This window comes from Dermatophagoides farinae, chromosome 10 (assembly GCF_024713945.1).
Source record: "Dermatophagoides farinae isolate YC_2012a chromosome 10, ASM2471394v1, whole genome shotgun sequence".
Lineage (NCBI taxonomy): Eukaryota > Metazoa > Arthropoda > Arachnida > Sarcoptiformes > Pyroglyphidae > Dermatophagoides > Dermatophagoides farinae.
The window spans coordinates 908812-929289 of record NC_134686.1 but is presented as its reverse complement, the minus strand read 5'-3'; the positions used below and the strand labels follow the sequence as shown (position 1 = coordinate 929289).

General features: G+C 30.9%; 7 protein-coding genes across 7 annotated transcripts; 2 read left to right on the top strand and 5 right to left on the bottom strand.

Moving 5' to 3' along the window:
- Positions 1–472: 472 nt before the first annotated feature.
- Positions 473–4508, top strand: LOC124490599 (uncharacterized protein KIAA2013 homolog). The gene is made up of 7 exons (XM_047053124.2): positions 473–613; positions 685–785; positions 857–1213; positions 1270–1421; positions 1495–2142; positions 2204–2522; positions 2578–4508. Exons 1-7 carry the CDS (start codon positions 546–548, stop codon positions 2973–2975), a joined length of 2043 nt encoding a protein of 680 aa, XP_046909080.1. The 5' UTR covers positions 473–545; the 3' UTR covers positions 2976–4508.
- On the bottom strand, positions 3120–11033 carry Klp31E (kinesin-like protein 31E). The gene is made up of 10 exons (XM_075734601.1): positions 9978–11033; positions 9663–9886; positions 9391–9570; positions 6683–9329; positions 6099–6589; positions 5698–6024; positions 5307–5456; positions 5117–5202; positions 4238–4487; positions 3120–4167 (listed from the first exon to the last, which is right to left on the bottom strand). Exons 2-10 carry the CDS (start codon positions 9695–9697, stop codon positions 3483–3485), a joined length of 4851 nt encoding a protein of 1616 aa, XP_075590716.1. The 5' UTR covers positions 9698–9886; positions 9978–11033; the 3' UTR covers positions 3120–3482.
- Positions 11034–12554: 1521 nt separating this feature from the next.
- PolD1 (DNA polymerase delta 1, catalytic subunit) lies at positions 12555–16281 on the bottom strand. The gene is made up of 3 exons (XM_047053123.2): positions 13267–16281; positions 13033–13186; positions 12555–12962 (listed from the first exon to the last, which is right to left on the bottom strand). The coding sequence occupies exons 1-3, from the start codon at positions 16214–16216 to the stop codon at positions 12866–12868; spliced, it is 3201 nt and encodes a 1066-aa protein (XP_046909079.2). The 5' UTR covers positions 16217–16281; the 3' UTR covers positions 12555–12865.
- Positions 16282–16455: 174 nt separating this feature from the next.
- Positions 16456–17204, bottom strand: LOC124500499 (BET1 homolog). The gene is made up of 3 exons (XM_047064581.2): positions 17077–17204; positions 16923–17005; positions 16456–16840 (listed from the first exon to the last, which is right to left on the bottom strand). The coding sequence occupies exons 1-3, from the start codon at positions 17105–17107 to the stop codon at positions 16631–16633; spliced, it is 324 nt and encodes a 107-aa protein (XP_046920537.1). The 5' UTR covers positions 17108–17204; the 3' UTR covers positions 16456–16630.
- A 298-nt stretch (positions 17205–17502) lies between these two features.
- On the top strand, positions 17503–18368 carry Alr (Evr1_Alr domain-containing protein Alr). The gene is made up of 2 exons (XM_047053530.2): positions 17503–17756; positions 17812–18368. The coding sequence occupies exons 1-2, from the start codon at positions 17503–17505 to the stop codon at positions 18152–18154; spliced, it is 597 nt and encodes a 198-aa protein (XP_046909486.1). The 3' UTR covers positions 18155–18368.
- Positions 17781–19009, bottom strand: LOC124490943 (pleckstrin homology domain-containing family J member 1-like). The gene is made up of 3 exons (XM_047053531.2): positions 18799–19009; positions 18543–18725; positions 17781–18462 (listed from the first exon to the last, which is right to left on the bottom strand). Exons 1-3 carry the CDS (start codon positions 18941–18943, stop codon positions 18269–18271), a joined length of 522 nt encoding a protein of 173 aa, XP_046909487.1. The 5' UTR covers positions 18944–19009; the 3' UTR covers positions 17781–18268.
- LOC124490940 (dnaJ homolog subfamily C member 9) lies at positions 18838–20142 on the bottom strand. The gene is made up of 2 exons (XM_047053529.2): positions 19821–20142; positions 18838–19756 (listed from the first exon to the last, which is right to left on the bottom strand). Exons 1-2 carry the CDS (start codon positions 20013–20015, stop codon positions 19145–19147), a joined length of 807 nt encoding a protein of 268 aa, XP_046909485.2. The 5' UTR covers positions 20016–20142; the 3' UTR covers positions 18838–19144.
- Positions 20143–20478: the final 336 nt, after the last annotated feature.

The following is a 20478-nucleotide window of genomic DNA, read 5'->3' as shown; positions in this document are numbered from 1 at the left end:
ACATACACGCACACATTTTTTCATTTCATTTGAGAGCAAATTCCAAATGAAGTGTACCCGTTATATAACTGGTTAGTGGATAAAAAAAAATGATATTATCTGATGGAATGAAATTTTTGAGAAAATTTAAAATTATACCCACTAAATGTGTAAAGCGATTATAATTTTGATTGTAATATTTCGAGTGAAAACAAAAAAAAAAATAAATCACAAAAATTCATTCGATATATAAATAAAAAATTCTGAAAGGAATACATCATTTATGGAGAGATGAAATTAAATCAACGAAAAATTGATAAACTTTGATATCACTTTGAAAAAAATGGTGATTTAACGCCAAAAAAAATTGCAGTGTACCACTCACATTTTTCTCTGTGTTATATTGTATGTTTGTTATGAATCAGGTGGCCGGATAATTATCATCATCATCATCATCCAATATCAATCCAACAATGATAAGAATGACGGATTCTTAAAATAATCCAACGGTTTGCAGTGAACCAGATCAGATCTTATTTTCATCATCTATATACTGATTGGAAATCATGTCTTTACGTGATTATTTTGAATTTTTCAATTCTCGTCGTCTGAAACGACATGATAAATTGTTTTTGTAATTATTCAGTTATTCAATCAGTCATATTGTTCATAATAAATCCAATTTTGTTTTTTTTTTTTTGGTAGGCGAAAACGTTCCATTCTTATGATATGTGGAATACTTTTGGTCATTTATCTAATATCATTGGTTTTTCGTCGATTAAATGTTACCCGTTTGAAAAAAGAAGGTACGAACACTTTATTTTGTTTGTTTATTTATTTCGTTGTTTTTTTTTAATTTCGAATATTTTCACCACAGATTTCACTTCTCAATGTATCGATAAATTTGTACAATCATTTCATTACGAAATTGAATCTTCCGATTCCAGTGTTTGGATTCCATTCGAAAATCATCCATCATCAGCATCGTTGCCCACCGTTGTAGAACCGACATCATCATCATCATCATCATTTGGAACTACTTACTATCCGAGTATCAATGATATATCAAAAAATTCTTTTATTCCATTTGTTGGCAATGGAAAATTTTCCATTGCTCCAGTCGAAAATTTAGAAAATGGTGCACGTTTTCATATAATGGGCAAACGTATTCTCGATACATTCATACCATTCGATCCGATTATTAATGTGGGCGAATTTGGAACTCATACTAAATGTATGGATATTGATTGATTAATTAATTTATTGATAATCAATTTTTATTTTTATTAGCTGCTTACGTATCGCGTTATCGTAAGGGAATTGTTGAAAAATTTACCTGCAGCAATTATGGTGGCGGTATCATTTCGATTCATGAGATTTTTTCCGCTCATCGTTTAATACCAGTGTTGTTTACGCAGAACATTCGTATTTCGAATCCTACGGTATGTATGTTTCATTACCATAATTATGATTTATATATTCATTACGATGTTATTGGTTTTTTTTCCAAATCAGAATTCTCCGGTTATATTGACTTTATCTCGTTGGTCAAATAAATCTGTCGTTAGTAAGCCTATTGGTGTGACCACCAAAGATCATCGTGAATATTCAATGATTGTTGCACCAGTACAGCATAGCATCGAAAATCATAGTGGCAAAAAACAATCCAATCGACTATCAAAAGCACAAGCAATTGCAATTGCATATCCATCGTTGCATGACACAATCGAAGTACATCCAAATGATCGTTTCTCATTATCCGTCCATACGTTTATCAATTATACTGGTGTTTTTAGTCATGAATCCGAAATGCAAGCTGCAATACCAGATCTAAAAATTTCATTACGAGAAACGGTCAAAAAATTGGTTGATTTTTCCGATACAGCCCTGCAACAATATCATGAACATGCATGGGAAAAAATTTGGTCTTCAGGTTTTAGTATTTCACATTCACATGCTCCAAACGTTGTCAATGGATATCAGATAAATGCTACACTTTATTATATGCTATCTCAACGTCCAATGTTATTGCCAAATCAATCGAATCAACAGAGTAATTCTATATTGGAAAATTTTAGCAACGAATTAACAAATTTAGAAACAATAAATCGATCATTGATTTATCGGCCAGATCGATGTTATAATGGCCATTCTACATTGCATGTATGTAAATTAAATTGACCAAATTGTTTCATTAACTCAAAAATTTTTTTTTTCAATTCAGGCTCCTCGTTTATGGGACCGTCTGGATTCTGTTAACGATCTTTATCGTGTAATTTCATTATGGTTTTTAACATTAGAAAAACAAAGTTGTGAACATTTAATGAAATCAAGTGCTGGCAATGTTCTTCAAGCATTTGTGCTCAGTTTGATTGGTTTACGTTTCACACCAAGACATATTGAATTTCATTCACATCCAAATGATCTTCAACGATCATTTCTGATTCGACGTTTAATGTATGATGATAAAACTTTGCTCAACATTAGTGTTATCATTAATGATGAAAACAAAGCTTTGATTCGTGTTTCCATTGAAAATCATAGTAAGTTTATCAATTGATGATCTAATTACCACCATTAAACATTTTTTATTCTTAGATAAATTAAAAGAATATTATGCTTGTGATGCTGGTTGTTTGGATGCACCAATACATCTGACATCCATTGCACAAGAATTTCCAGTAAAATTAACTGAACCATTAACACCATTACTTTATATAACATCTGATCGTGAACATGTACAAGAATTAAAACATTCAATTCATGTGAAAGAAATTAGTGAAGCACCACCACATGAACATCAGACAATTGCTTTACATCGTTATGGCCATTCACTTGGTGGTTTACCCAATTTTTTTTGGATAGCAATGATTTTTTTAATCATTATATTTCATTTATTTCTTGGTAAATTAATCTATAATGAATATTTTAATAGCCATAATTTACCACCATATGAACGTACTTCTTACCGGAATATTGGACGATATTCAATGTAAAAAAACAAAAACAAAACAAAAAAACATTCATTCATTCATTCAGTCTGTGATGTGATTCAATCAATACGCCAATTTTATATATTCAAATCAAATCAAATTGTATAAAAAACAAAAAAAAAACAAAGCCAATCACACTTGGACATTTTTAAAATTTGATCCTAGTCGATTTACACACAAGGATTTTTCTTTTTTTTTTTATTATTTCATAAAAGAGTGAGAGAGAGAACATTATTATAAATTATTTTATAAATAAAAATAAATAAAAAGATTTTGTTTGTTTGTTTGTTTGTCGTTTTTGTTTTGTTTTGTTTTGTTTTTTTTTAGTCAAAAATTAGTTTGTGTTTCCTACAAAAATATAGTGATGATGATTTGTTATTAATTTTTTTGTTTTGTTTTTGTAGCATACAAAAAAAAGTGTGATATTCTAGTGTGTGTGTGTGTGTGTGTGTATGTAGAAATACTGATGATTGGATAAATGATTGACAGATGAAAGATGATGATTATTTGTTAATGGCTAATAATATCTTCAATAGGACTACTATCACGATGTTGCCATAAATTGATTGTACAATCATTTGATGCCGTGAATATTGTCTGCTGTATGGTGGCAATATCATTGACGGCCATTTGATGTGCTTGTATTTCGCCAAATAAATGACAATTTTCGGTGCTCCATAAACGAAGATAGCCACTACGACATGCTGATAATAGAACAGTTTCTTGTAAGAATGTATCCAATGCTAATACCCAACCACGATTACTATATGTGGCCATACAACTTTGTGCTGTAAGATCCCATTTTTTAATATAACCATCACGACCACCAGAAAACAGGAAACGGCCTTTATTTATCAATCGTAATGCTTGTATACCATCATAATGTGGTGGCTGTAATGTATATTTTGGTACATAGATTCCATTTAGATTTTGTTCCAATTCAAAAACTTTTATATAATGATCTTTTGAACCAGTGATGACTAAACGTGTATCATTGATTTCATCATCATCAACGGCCAAACATGTGACCAATGAATTATGGCCAGTATTTAGCCTAGAAATTGGTTGAAATTTTCGTAGATCCCATGCACGAACAATACGATCGGATGTTGAAAACAGAATCGAACCATCGGCACTTAGTTGTATATCATAAATGAAAATATCATTACCAAGATCTGTTGTTAAACCTGTTGAACTATATTCAAAATCAAACAAACAAACAAAAAAATGAATGATATGCTTTACAAACAAACAATTAAACATACCTTAATGTTCGTACACAATTAATTGGTTTTTGGCGTGGATCCCAGATTTTAATGATCGATTTGGAACAAGTGAAAATTAATTTATTATATTCTTCATATCGTACAACATTAACAGCATCTGGATGATCATTCAATGAAAATACTTCTGTACATTGGTTGAGATCCCAAATTTTTGCCGTACAATCTTTTGATCCACTAAATAATACTTCTTTTGTAGCTGTCACTGATAATACTGCTCGTCTATGTCCAACTATTAAAAACATTAATTAATTTTTTTTTGTTGCGGTCAATTTTTGCGGTATTACAAAGAGGAATGAAATGAAAATATGGAAAAAAAATTTGAAATTTAATCAATTTATTGATTATATTGATAAAAATTGAATTAATTAATTAATTTATATGTTTGATGATGATGACATGAAAAAAAATGATGTATGTTTTTTTTATAAGTTATGTGATTATGCACCACCACCACCACAAACGCCATCAGTCGTCGCATTGTATTATAAATCATCATCATCATGATGAATTAATGAAAATTCAATCTTTTTTTTCGTCTAGTACAAACACCATCTTGACATGTTTCACAAGTATTACAAAATGATGATTGTATTTGATGATGATTAGATGAATTTGTTGTTGGTGAATTATCATCAACAATGGCCATTGTTGTTTTATTTCGTTTTATTATTTTTGATTTATTTGTAGATTTGATATTTCTATTATTTGTTGTTGTTGTTGGTTTTATATCCATGATGATTCTACATTCAACATTTGTCGATAAGGCATGATCATTTTTATCACCATCATCATCATCATCATTGTTTTTATCAAAACCAATCTTGACATCATTATCATTATTTAGAATTTTACACTCACCTACGCTATGTGTACATGTCAATGGAAATTGTTTATCGATTGCTTTACTACTACTAGCCGTCGTACATGGTAATATTTGACCAATGCTATATATATATATTTTTTTTAGGATTAATGAAAAGAACGAAGATTAAAAAAAAAATTAATGATGACACATGTCAAAAATGTTGTTGTTTGTCAGGGCGCATACCTATTTTCCACTTGATTACTAACTGTTGAGGCACCAGTCAATCGAGAAAAAACATCCGAATCATTATTCATAGATGAACACATCAATGTTGATGATTTTGTTGTTTCACGATTAATTCGACGATTTATTGATGGTGATCCGGGCGGTGTACCAGTTACTGCTGTTGACGATTCATTAATGTTAAAAGTATCACTGTGATATAATAATATAGAAAAATTCCATTGATTAGAAAGGATTAATTTAAAAAAAAAATCCGGTTATCGAAAAAGACAATTATATAAATCTAAAGCTAAATTTTTAAAGGATAAAGAAAAAAGCACACAAACACAATCATCATCATCATCAATCTTACATAACATTTGGTCGACAATAATTTGAATCATAATTTTGATGATGATCATTGTTGTTGTTGTTATTGCTGCTGCTGTTGCTGTTGCTGCTAGTGCTACGCATAAAACGATTCATTTTAAATGATGTCAGATTATTATTGTTATTATTATTATTCATCATCAAATGATTGCTGCTGCTGATGTTGTTATTGTTATTGTTGTTGTTGTTGTTGATATGATATTGATGATTATTATTATTATTCGATGGAATCCTACGTCTCATCAAATGTGGTGATAAAAGATAATGATGATGATGTGAAATCATTTTAGTCGGTATAGAAGAAGAACTACATGATGATGCACATGTTGTTGACATGTCATTCAATTCTCTTTGATTGTTCAAATCAATAAAAAAAACACACAATAATAGAACAAAGACAAAAAGCAAAACAAAGACGATCACAGAGAGACAAGACAAACAATGGGACAAATTAAAATCATTGCACATATAGATACATATAGTAAATTATTAAGAAGGAAAAAAAATGTAACACTTACTTGAGTGAAGATGCATTCGATACATGACATACTACCGGAACAGCAGAAGCAGCCACCACCACCACCATTTAAGCTCGATTTGTTTGGATTTACACCACCAGCAGAAGAAATAGTATTAGCAGCATTCGAAGATTCATACATACTTTGTATCATCAACGAATTTGAATCACAATGTTGTTGTTGTTGATCAATATTGTTTTTATCATTGTCTTTAATCAGCCAAAATGTTCTATTCATTTCCAATTGTTGATGTTTAATTTCTTGTTCTTGTTGACTTTGTGGTGGTAACAATAATTCAGCCGGTGTTCTTGTTAATCGACGATATTTTGGATTCGAAGGTGGAATGTCTGAAATATGTGGTAATATGTCATCATCATAATTATCGTTTTCGTATTTCTAAAATGATGGGTAATAGAGACAGAGAGAGAGAGAGAGAAAAGAAAAAAGTATTCAGATTAGCTTGTTTTGTGTGTGTATTTATATACTTACCAGTTGTTGAAGTTTATTGGTTTCAATCAAATAATCCAATAATTGACTACGGGCAACATATTCATCGGTTAAATTTTTACATCTAGCATCCTTTTCTTTAAGCTCTTCATCACGTTGAGATGCAACGATAGCATGATTGATTGCACTATTTGCCAATTTATTCAAAATATATTCCGTTTCATCTGGATCAAGTTTATCGAACAATTGATCAATGTTGAGATTTTCATCCTCCGATTGCATGATGATTCCTTGGCTAGTTTTGATACATTGATCCAGATATTCAATGTTTTCTTTGACCGATTCAAAATAATCATAATCATTATTGTTTTCTTTCAATGTATTCAACAGGTCGATTGATTCTTGTCTATCTTCATAGTAGCGGGTCAATTTTTTCTCTTCAAGCTCAAATTGTGTACGAAGTGCGACAATTTTGTTGAATTTCTGTTCAAATTGTGTCCATTTGTCACGTGCTTTTTGTGGTGTACTGCCGCCATTCATGTAACGTCGGAAACGGCCACCCACACGATCACTATAAGCAGGTCGTGCTAATCGTTTTAGATTTTTAATCTCTTCTTCGCGACGTTGTAATATTTTCTTCTGTTGATTTGATCGCGTTTCAAGATTACGAATTTGCATGTCCTTTTTCTGATCTTCACGTGTTAATTTATTGATCATAATTCGATTCCTTAGCAATTCTTTATTATGTTTACCCATTTGTTCACGCATCTGAGCAATCAATTTGACACGATGTTGTTTTGCTTCAAGAACTTCTTGTCGTAGTTTTTTCAGCTGCTCTTTACTAATCGATTCTTGGCTTAACATTTTCTTATGTTCACGTTTAAGATTTTCATATTTACGAATATCAGCCTGTAGATTGGATATTCGTTTTTCATATTCTTCTTTCTTTGCTTTCGATGTATGATCATCTTTGTTTTCTTTTTTAATTTTGCCCATCAATTTATCACGATCTTCTTCAATTTGTTTGATTTTCATTTTGAAGCTAACAATTTTCTGTTCATATTGTTCAGTCAATTCAATGATTCGTCGTTCACGAGCTTCAAATTCTTCTATTAAACGTTCCTTAGAAGCTAAACTTTCCATTAGATTGGCCAATTCAACATTATGATTTGCTAGTTTTGTTTCAAAATCTTCAGTATTGTCTTCTTCAGAGAAATCCTCTTGATCATCATCATGTAAATCTGTGACACGATTACCATTGCTATCTGGTGAGCTCATTGAATGGTTCAATTGATTATAAAAAGATTTTCCCAATTCAACATCATGTTTAGCCTTTTCTATAATGTCCATTCCACCATTCGTTTCGTATTCATCATTCGTTGTACGATTCAATTGTTTACGATAATGAGTAATAAGATGTTCACTTTCAACAACTCTTGAACGTAAATCACTGATTTCTTTTAGATATGCTTTAATAAAAGATTCGGCTGCATCTTCATTTGCATTTTGATTCGTAATGCTGGTACCACCACCACCACCACCGCCGCCGCCATCATTATTAGCAATCTGATATTTGACCAAATTTTCTTTCAGATTAATATTTTCATCATTTACATCGGTCAATCGTGTGTTCAATGCTTTGATACGAACATTTGCATTGTTCAATTCTCTTCGTAGCATTTCATTTTCATGATAAACATCATTCAATTCAACTTCGCCATCATTTTTGACAAATAATTTACCCTGTCGTAGTTCTTGATTTTCAAGCTGTAATTGCATAATTTGACGACGTAATTCATTAATAAGTTGTGTCTGTGAATCTTGATTGGCTGTGACTTTGTTTTTGATATTTTTGGCTCGATTAGCGTAACGTAATGTATTTAATGTTTCGACAAAATCTCTATCACATGGTGAAATACAGGCAATCATTAATGTAACACTGTTACCACCAAGAGAATCTTGTAGTACACGTGTTAATTTTGAATCACGATATGGTATGTGTGTCATTTTTCTTGTTCGATCACCTAATGCTGATATCACATTGCCAAGATGTAATAATCCGGTATTTATTGATATTCCTTCACGTGCACGTTCACCAACGGCACCAGTACGAGAAAGACGTTCAGAACCGGCAAGATCGACAAAATTAAATTTGGCAGTTAATGTTATTACTTCTTGTTCAGGCGTTTCATTATCATCCTCTTTTTTGATTAAATCTATACGTGTTTGTTTAATAAAAAGTGTAAAAATTGCATGTGATCTTGATGATTCGGCATTCATTAATGTAGCGCCTGTTGTACGAAATAATGAACCAGATTTCAGACAATGCATTGTATCATCACTAGTAGATACGGATTTTGATTCAACACCAAGCAATACAATGCCTTCATCATCCATAATACGTATTCGATTTCGTTTGTTTCGATTTTCGGCCAACAGATCAATAATTTCATCATTATAAATTTCAATGAACTGTGTACTAATACTAAATTCAGGCATTGGAAGACCATCATTTTTGGCTTGATCACGTCTTTTATTGATATTTTCGAATAAATGTTCAACAGCACGAGGAATAATACCCCTTTGTTCTTGTGGAAATGTAACATCAAATCCAGTACCCATTGTATAGGTTTTACCTGATCCAGTTTGACCATATGCAAGTATTGTTGCATTATAGCCATTGAAACAACTGTCATTTTGATAACGATAATTAGATAACGATATCTGAAAAAAACCGAAAAAAAACTTACCCTTCAATTAGTGATGTAACACAAGCATCATAAATTTCTGATTGTTTAGAAGACATATCAAAGACATGATCAAATGTAAATGCTTTATCATCACCAAGCCAAACTTGTGGTTCACCAGGTGTACACCGAGTACAAATATTATACATATCAATTTCTTCACGTTGTAATTTTGGCCGAATTCTATTGTAGACCACCACCACCAACAACAACAACAAAAAAAACAATCAATCAATCAATCAATCAATTAGATTGATAATTATCATAATACATACCTAACGGCAACGCTTACATTGGTGTTGGATGCCATTTTTTGCTTTATTTATTCAAATTCGAATGATAATCAAACAGAAGAATGTATCACAGTTGTTTATTTGTGTGTGTGTGTATGTTATGTTTTATTCACACAAAACAAAGATTCGATTCTAGATTTGATTTGATTCGATTTTTTTTTTGGAATGAAACAAAATTCTATTGAATTTGAATATCAATAATAAACCTAAAAAAAAAAATTTACAACAAACAAATCAATAAATTGTAATAATCAAATTAATTCTGATTCTGAAAAAAAAAAATTCAAATCTACTAACAAATATATGATTGTTGTTGTTGTTGTCATTAATAATAACACACTTAAATTTGGACGGTGGGGATTTCAATGATGATTGTTGATTGTTGATATGGTTACACATGTAGATTAATTGATTATAAATATAAAACTGATCAATAGAAGTAAAAAAAAAAGAATGGCGCGAAGGCCATCCATAAAGAAATTGGGTTAATATCAAATGTTTTTTTTTTGTTTTGTTTTTTGGTCCGAGATTATGATTGTCACATATAAATACTAAAAAAAAGAAAAAAAATGATGAAAACTTAAAGAAATTGATGACTAACACACACACACAAACACAAAAAAGACGTTATTTGTTTTTGTCTGTTTTCAACGATAATAAATTCAAAAATTGATGATGATGAAAAAAAAACTCCATAACTGGCTCAGCAGACACAAACAGCGAAGAAGCATTATTGATTGTGATGCAAATAGAAAAAAAAACCAACCAACCGATCGATCAAGTGTGTGTGTGTGTGTGTTTGTGGAAACCAAACCGACAAATTTTCTTTTCTTTTTTTTCTGATGATGATGATGATGATGAAGCCAAAAGAAAGCAAGCAAAGCGCGAGTGAAGCGCACCGAAAAAAAAAACCACCACCACCACCACTACCAAATGATCACAACCACATGAACAGACAGAGATAGATGATAGTAGAACAAACAAACAATAAATGAGAAATAGAAGCGTGCGCGGCAGTGATGATGATGGTTTTTCAATGGAAGAAAAAAAAAAACGGCCGACCAACCGACCGTTTTTTTTGTCCAATTTGGAATCCGTTTGAATGTGAAGAGTTAAAGTTAGTTGATCCTGGGTGGGGGGGCAAAGAAAAATATCAGGCCACCATCATCATCATCATCATCAAAATAGCCATTCAGCTAGCCAGCCAGCCAGCTAGCTAGCTAGCTTGGCCAGTTTTGAATGACCAATGATGATGAGAAAACAAAAAAAATGATTATGGAATAGTTCACAATGACAAAAAAAAATTCATAGTGGTCAGAATATTCTATTCTGCATGGTCCAATTCACATACATTCAAAAAAAAAACAACAAACATAAACAGACGAATTGATGACATAATATAAAAACATATAATAACAAACTGCGCGCTCCGATATGCGCCAATGATTGTTTGTCATCCAGTGAAAAATTATCTCTAAATTCTATCTATTCGCATTATTCTGTGTGTGTGTTTAAACATGCACGCATATATTCTTGTTGTCAACATGTACACACACACGCACACCGAAACAATTTTTTTTTTTTAGGCGCCCAGAATTCAATTATTCTTTTTTGGTTGCCAAAGAATTTTTCTTTTAATAATTAAAAAAATAGTGCATGATGACAATAATATGTGTCATATTATTGTTGTCGTTTTTATGATTTAAAAAAAAAATTTTCAAATTCATAATAATGGCATACAGAGAAAAACAATCGATTTTTTTTTTTTTTGGTGATATGACTGGCAAAGAGAATTTTTTTACAAACCGCCACCACCACCAAAAAAAAAAATGAAAAATTTTATTGATTGATCAGATCGATTGATTTCAAATTTTCGTGTCTAGACTGGTATATTATCATCATCAAAATGTATAAAAATAAAGCAACAACAAGATCAATTGTTTTGTATAATTAGAATATATATATATGAGAAGTGGAAAATGGAAAACTTGTTTTTGTCGCTATTAATATCTCATATAATATGTGAATGTCGTTTGGTGTGGTCGATTTATGATTGTTGATCAATGATGATGAATGATGATGATGATTTTACCAATGTTGTGATCGATAGATAGCTTCCTTTTTTTATTATTATTATTATTTGATCTGATTTGATTGTGTTGGTCAAAAATAGTAGCTGTTGTTGGTCCAACCTTTTTTTTTTTTTTTTGTTAGCCAAATTTAGCGCTGTCATTCCAATATTCCACCTGGTTCTGCAATGATGATGATGATGAATCTCAATTTTTTGTTGTTGTTGTTGTTGTTGTTGTTGCTGCTGTTACTACAAATCAATTTATCGCTAATCATTTTAGGGTGATTGTCATTATTTTTATTTTTTTTTTTTGTTCATCGAATTCTATTATAATTGATTCGACATTCATTGTACCAACAGGTAAATTGACATATACGTAATCAATTATCACATGTTACATGGAATTTTTTTTTTATTTTATTCAATTGTTCTTAATGTAATTATATCATGAGGTCATCGTCATCATCGATGATGACCAATCTGGCCATAGTGGTGAAGAAACGTACACACTTGAGATGATAAAAAATGGATGCCAATGATCATGATGATAGTGTAAAGTGGATGGAGATAAAAAGAAAACAAGTGCGAATCTAATTTTGGTAACCAGGATTTATGTGTTTGCGCATTTGTTATGGTAATAATAATCATCATCATCATCATCATCATGATGAATTAACATAATCTCATATCATTCCAAGTAAACCTGGATATCGATAATCATCATGATCATGTTGATGAACAACATCACCACCACCAGAAACAAAGCAAAAAAAAACATTGTAAAGCCGACAATCTGTTATTCATAGAGCGGATGAACATTTTTTTTTTATTTTTTTATTTTTAGATTTCTTTTCTCTCTTCGTTTCAATGTCTAGCCTAATTAGCTGTACTTGTATTTCGATGTTTAATGTAGAGACACATATATTCGACACATATTAATTTCAAACGATACAAAAATTCACTTGACATTGATGGATCGAATATAAGTAAAAAAAAAATTTTTCAAAATTGAAAATGCACTTGAAAAAGCACTTATGATGATGAATCTTTAAAAAAAAAAAAAACAAAATGCGATCAAATATTCAAATTTATCGATCCTCGAATCGGATAATGATCACCATTCAGGCATACCAAAACGTTGAATAATTTTTTGCTGTTCAGCTAGATCAAATTTAATTTTTTTACGCATATAAAATATTGGACAATCACAGCTAAATGAATGAATGAATGAATGAAAAGAGATATTAATAGATAAGTATTGATGATGATACACATATATACCTTGTACAGATAACCTCTTCCAATAGGCTACCTTGACAACGTTGACATTGTGTCCATAATTTGGCAAATTTTTCTTCAAATTGTGTTAATTTTGAAATTTCATTCTTAAATATGGATTGTTCATCTTTAACACAATAATCGCAAGTGGCATATTCTAATCCATAAAAATTGGACAGGTAAAATAATCAAAATGTGAAATGAAATGAAATGAATGAATGAATGAATGAAACTTACCATGTTTTTCCGGTAAAGATGTTTTACATTTAATACAAGTTTCACGTTTATTTGTATATTTAAATAATGCACCAACTTTTGATGTTAACACTGTTTTTGTACGTGTATGATCACCACGCAATAATACTGATTCAGTTTTTTCACGAAATATTGGCTCAAATATCCGTATTAATGGTTTTGAAATTTGATTATCAAGATAATATTGTGTATCGATTGGAATACGATTTTCTAATACATAAATTGGATCTTCTGATTTCATATATGCTGGTGTACCTTTTGCTGCAGCAATTATTACAAATGGTACACGATCACCTAATTTTGGTGCTGAACCAGCATCACGTTTAGCCATACGGTTAGCCAATTCAACATGTGCTTGTTTTGCAGCATATTCATGATCAGATTTTGTCAATTCTTTTGTAATGATCAGATTGGAAATATCTACACGATTACAGAGTAAATCAGCAATCACTGATTTAGCATGATTGACGGCAGCTTCTGGATTCCGTTCGACAAGAATCTTGTGTAAACAGGCACTGATCAAATTGGCAACCAATGGACAATTATCACGACGTACAGTTTCAATGCCTTTACAGTCCATTTTATCGAATTTTTCTGGACGAGTCCAAAAAAGACCAGCATAACGTTTTTTATTGATCAATAAATATGGATAATAAACTTTTTCAAATTCAAGTTTAATTGGTTTGTCAAATTTTTCCGATATTTTATCCGCTGCTTCTTTACCCAATTTCATAGCCTCTTCAACGGTATTGACACCAAAATTGACCATCACTGAATCTGTATCACCATAAATGACCATACAATCTTTGCCATAGCCATTCGCCACAGTATATGTTGTTTCCACTAGATTCTTTGTCTTTTCAATCATAACACGGCCAAAAGCGGTGACACTTTGTGATATTTCCAAACACGGTAATTTACCCACTTGTGCACCAGTGAAACCATATACTGAATTGGCAGACATTTTCAATGCCAATTGACGGCCATCTAGTACTTTTTTACGAAATGGATCGGTTTCTTTTTTCAAATCAGCTTTTGCATTTTTACGTGCAGACAATAATTGTTCTAAAATATCTGGTAATAGTCCTTTTCGTATGGTTTGTTTAACAAAATATGATCCTGATGGTGTTTTCGTATAGGCATCTGGATCCATTTGTTTTGCTTCATTGGCAGTCAATAATGTTGTATAACAAAGATTATGTGCCATCATAATAGATGGATATAGTGATGCAAAATCCAATGTTGCAATCGGTACACCATAATAACCACGTATTGGTTCAATAACTAATGCACCAGAAAAATCATCACCTTGTTCAGCACGTACAGCAGGCATTACTAAATCCTGTTTAAGTGCTTGTCGTAATAACTGTGATACAACTTTAATCTGTTGACCACGTGCTAGAAGATATGATAATGGTACACCAGTAACACGTGCCATTTCCATATAATTAATCAATGACATTAATTTATCCAATAATTTCAATGGTAACAATGCATCCTTTAAACAATATACGGCCAAACGTTTACGTGTCTGTTCATTACCATTTTGTAGATCAGTAATAATTGAATGATGTACATCTTCTTTTTGTTCACCAAGAAAATGATAACTAACAGCATTCAATGTATATGATCGTAGTTTATAATCACGTAATATGACCAATAAAAGATCAAATTGAACACGACCTTCAATATTGATTATTTTATTTTCACGTTTTCCCATTTGTTTTGATTGTAGAATAGCACGTCTTATTTTGGTCTGTGAACGTTTTATTCGTCCAAGAAATGGAAATGTTGATGATTTCAATGTTTTAGCACGATCAATTAGAAAACCGAGATCAAAATTCTGGATATTATAACCGGTGATAATATCTGGATCAACTTCACGAACAAAATCAGCCCATGCTTGAAGCATTTTTTTCTCATCATCATAACAACGAACTTCATGATCAACAATTGGTAGACAGGTTTTCAAACAGAAAATAACTCTAATAAATGGTTCTGATTCACCTTGTCTAGTGACATAGTTGGCAATCTGTATGATTGGATCATGTTCTGGTTCGGGAAAAATACCTTTTCTGCCAGCACATTCAATATCAAAACTAAGCACACGTAACGGAGCAATTGATGACCATTTTTCATCCGGTTCATAGGCAATTAATTTGTCATAGGCTACATCTAATTCCACTTGACATCTGGATTCATATTTATCCGCACTTCTTAGCTGATATGATTGAACAGGCAATTCGATCCAACAACAACCGACAACATTTCGATCCACCATGAATCGGATTTCAAATTCAATATTGGATTCAAAACATTTTGTTTCCGATTGACCGAGCAAATTTGTTGTTGTTAATATTTTGGCAGCAATACTGATTAATCGTGGCAAACACAATGTAATCTTTATGAATTGTGTTTTACCCAATTTTTGATAACCATAAAGTGATTGTTTTTCGACCAAATCAATCGATAGTACAGCATCGGATATGTTTTCAGAATTGTTTCGTAATTCGGCCAGAATCAGTTTGTTCAATCGTTCAAGTAATTGTTTACATATTTTTGAATCAAATGTTTTCGGTGCTAAAACATAGAAATATGGTGCAAAACCATGAACATGTGCCATTATCGATATACCATCGGATGTGACACCAAACATTCGCATGATTGGCATTGGTCCTTGTGATGGACCAGGCATATCTGGTCGTGCTTCACCAATGTAATAATCAATGTCAATTTGTTGAAAAATGATTGCATCTTTTTTATAATCAATTGATGGCTGTGGTCGACACCATCGACTATGAACACGTTTAGTTTCGACAATTTCATCATCTTGTTGTTGTGGATCAACATTCATATCAGTGTTGTTTCCAACATTTGATTCTTCATCGATAAATTCTTCATAATCATCACCATAATCATTATCGTTATCCATGATGAATTATTCAAAAAAAGAAAAAATAAACACTTTGGACAAGGACAAAAAAACCAGTGAAATTCCCTCCAAAACTCAAATGCATGCAACACTTCAACATATAACTCACAAACAAATTCCTAGAATATTTCTTTGATGTCTTGTTGGATTTTTTTTCCGAAAAGTTTTTTTTTTCGAATGTTTGTATAATGGTCATTTTTGACAATTTGTTTTGATTCAATTGTAAAATTTGATGGAAAATAATCATTTTAATGGAAAAAAACAACAAAATCTGTTCCAATGGAAAAAAATTTGGAACAACAATCACGTTATGATTGATAAAATGCGATTTAAAATTTAAAAAAATAAAAAATAAATACAAAATCGTGTTTGTTTTTAATCTTTGTTGAAAATACAACAATGTGATTTCATTTTTTAAAATCTAATAATCAACCAAATGATGAAGAAAACAAAAAGCGAAAACAATAATAGATACCATATGTAACGATGATTACCGGAACTGGCAATTTTTTTCAAACGAGCCATAGAATTTGTCAATGATCCCCATGTGGAATCAAAATCATTGTCCATATCTTTTAGGAAACGATTATGTTCTTTGATTTCGTCACCAATGTCCAGTGATAACTAAAAAAAATTCAATTCAAATTATAAGACAGTGGATAATTAATCTTGACCAGTGGTGAAAAAAAAAAAACAAAAAACATACCGATTTTAGTTCATTAACTTGATTTCGAAGACCAGAAATTAGATCATTATTTTCATTACCTTGGATGTGGGTGGAGAAAAAATCTGAAAAAAAAACAACAAAAACAAAATGAGTAAAAAAATTTCGTAAAAAAAATTCGCGAATCATATCATACCTTCATTTGAATGTGGATAACGTCGAGCCATTTTTTGTTGTTGTTGTTGTTGTCGATGTTTTTTTTCGTTCACGAGTTGTCGATATTTACAATTGATCAAAAGATGATTAAAGGTGAATTGTAACGTTTTTGTTCAATTTAAACCTCTTTTTTCTTTCTTTTTCTGGTTTTCGCTATTTTATTTTTTTCGCTATTTCTTATCACACATGCACACACGTCGACAATAAACAAAAAAATCAGATGTTACAATGTGTGTGTGTGTGTGTGTGTGTGACGCAAACTCGGCGAAAAATTCATATATCATGATCATCTGACATTGCATCACTTTTTGGGATATTTTTTTTCGTCTCTCTCTCTCTCTCACATTTTGTCCTGTTAATTGTTGTCGGTAAATTACCTCAACGTGTTTGTGTTTGTTGAAAAAAAATGTCATCGTTTGTTACAAATATTTTTCAATCAATGTTTTCATCATCATCGATTACAACAGTAACACCAATAACAATGTTACAACAATCACATGATGGTGATTATGAATATGGTATCGGTAGTGGACTACGCCATCAACGTCCATGTCGTGCTTGTAATGATTTTAAAACATGGATTCAGACCAATCAAAATCAAAATCAACAGGTTAAACATCAACAAAAAAATGATGATGATAATAATTCCAATTTAACTAGGTAATTTTACATTTACATTAAAAATTGTTTGAAAAAATAATTTATTTTCTCACAGATCTGATTGTCCATTGGATAAAAATGAATTAGGACACAATACTTGGAGTGTTTTACATACAATATCTATGTATTATCCAGAAAAACCAACCAATGATGAACAAGAATTGATGAAAAATTTCATAAAAGGATTGGCTCGTTTTTATCCATGTGAAACATGTGCCAAAGATTTTCAACAAGAAATCCATAATGATCCACCACAAACAGAAAATCGTCATTCATTATCATTATGGTGGTGTCGACAACATAATCGTGTGAATAAAAAATTAGGAAAACCAGAATTTGATTGTCGTCTTTTGGAACAAAGATGGCTTGATGGTTGGAATGATGGCTCATGTGATTAGATCGATGATAATAATTTGATAATAGTTTTTTTTTGTTTAAATTGTTTCACTTCATTTTGCTAGTTTTTTTTTATTTGTATATTGACATTATGCTTTGAAATTAAAACCAATCAATCATGATTTATTTGACCATGGTGTCGATTCAAGTGGATCAATACCGGTGATTGTTTTCAATTGTAAACGTAGTTGATTTAAATAAACACGTTGTTTACGATATGATAATTGTTTCAATAATTCTAACCATTCGTTTGTTTGACGGCTATTTAGACAAAAGAAACAATAATTTACATCTGGTTCGGCTAGAAAATCTATATGTGAAAATTAATCCAGATATATATAAACATGATGATGATTAAATGAACTAAAACAAAACAAAACAGATGCTTACAAAATGAAAATTTATTCGGCATATTAGAATCAATGTGAATATGGAAATTTTCCATTAAAAATGCAAATGATGGTTTCATCATACGATTCTGGCCATGATGATGATGATGATTCGTTGGATTCATATCCGTATGATATACAAATAATATATTTGAACATAGCCTAAACCATCGTTGTTTGTAACCTGTGTGTTATTTGAAATGATTTAAATATAATCAGAGTTTCTTTTTTTTCACAAAACAAAACAAAAACATTACCAGATTCATTGAATTTATAAAACATGACACCTTCTTTAATTGATTGTCCATTGGATATTTCCAATAAAATTTCTTGATTTATTAACATTTTAATGATTTTTGATGATTGAATTGGATGATGAATTTTTTCTTTTGTTCGATTCATTTGACAAACAAACCATCATGTATGATAATGATGATGATGATAATTGTGTGTGTGTGTGTGTGTGTGTGAAAAAGAGCAAAGACAGTACATAGAATACGTGACAATTAATTTGAATAAATTTTTTGTTTGTGTGTTCAAAGAGAGAAAACAAAAATCACAGAAAACCACCATTATACGAATAAGAGATGACCGGATAAATTATCAGATGCGTCGTTTTTTGTTCTTGTTGTTGTTGTTGTTGGATGATGATTTACCTTTATTCTTTGATCCGGATGTTGCATATTTAGCTTCAAGATTTTTAATTAATGAATTAAAACCATTCTCTTTGGATGTATTTCGTTTTTGAATAGCCATTATTAAATCAGAATCACCATCATTGTTTTGTTGTTTTTCTGATTCTTTTTTAGCCGATAAAGATTCTTTTTGAATTCTTTTTATACGTTTGTTTTTTTTCGATTTTGGTTCATTAACAAATAAATCGAATGCTGGTATTTCATTCATATCGATCAATTTGTTAAGCATTCCGGTGACACGATCTTCATCATAGAAATAAAAATATTCATAAATCATGTTTAAATCTCCTTCGAATTTTACATAAAGATTTTTCAAATCTTTTTCCTCTTCTGATGAGCCAACATAATTTTGTTCGAAATCATCCAATTTTTTAGCATCAATACGTGGAAACAATGTTCGCCAATAGTTCATGAATTCATCGAATGTAGATAAATCCGTAAAACTATTCTCATCGGTAATGATCATTCCACTTTCATCATAAACTTTTCTATATTCATCATTACTCAATACACAATGAACCTAAATTAAATGTAATCAAATCAAATTACCATATTACCAAAATAAAAAACAAATTCGAATTTACCTTGGTCAATATTTGAAATGCACGTTTTGCCGATTCTTTTTGACTTGCAGCTTGTACTCTATCCGGATGAACTTTAAGTGATTTTTTACGATATGCCGATTTAATTTCATTCTCATTGGCTGTTTTAGATATTTCAAGAATTTCATATAGATTTTTTGTACCAAAATATTCTTGACATTCTTGTAGAAAATCCATTATGATTTTAGTTGATCAAAGAAAAATTAAATTAAAATTAAAAAAAAACTGAATGACTTTGTTGAGAAAAAAAAATAGGCGCCAAAAAAAAATGAGCTATAAAAACGAGCAACAAACAACACACAAATGGATTGAAAAAAAAAGATGCTGACCTGAAAAGTAAGAAATTCTCAATTTGCGCATGATCATTGAATGATGATTGAATTATAAAAAGAAAAAAAAAATGAATGATACCAAATAGAGGAGGAATACTATAGTAGTCATCGTCGCGACCTTGATGATCCATCCAATGAGGGTGAGCAATGGATATGTATCATCAATATATCATTATTCTGGGTAGTGGTACTGTGTGAATATAGTGGGTCGTATACCCACACACACACACACACACACATACACACACATGGACTCGAACTATTGGATTGACCATTATCATCATCATAGACGTGCATAGTTTGTGTGT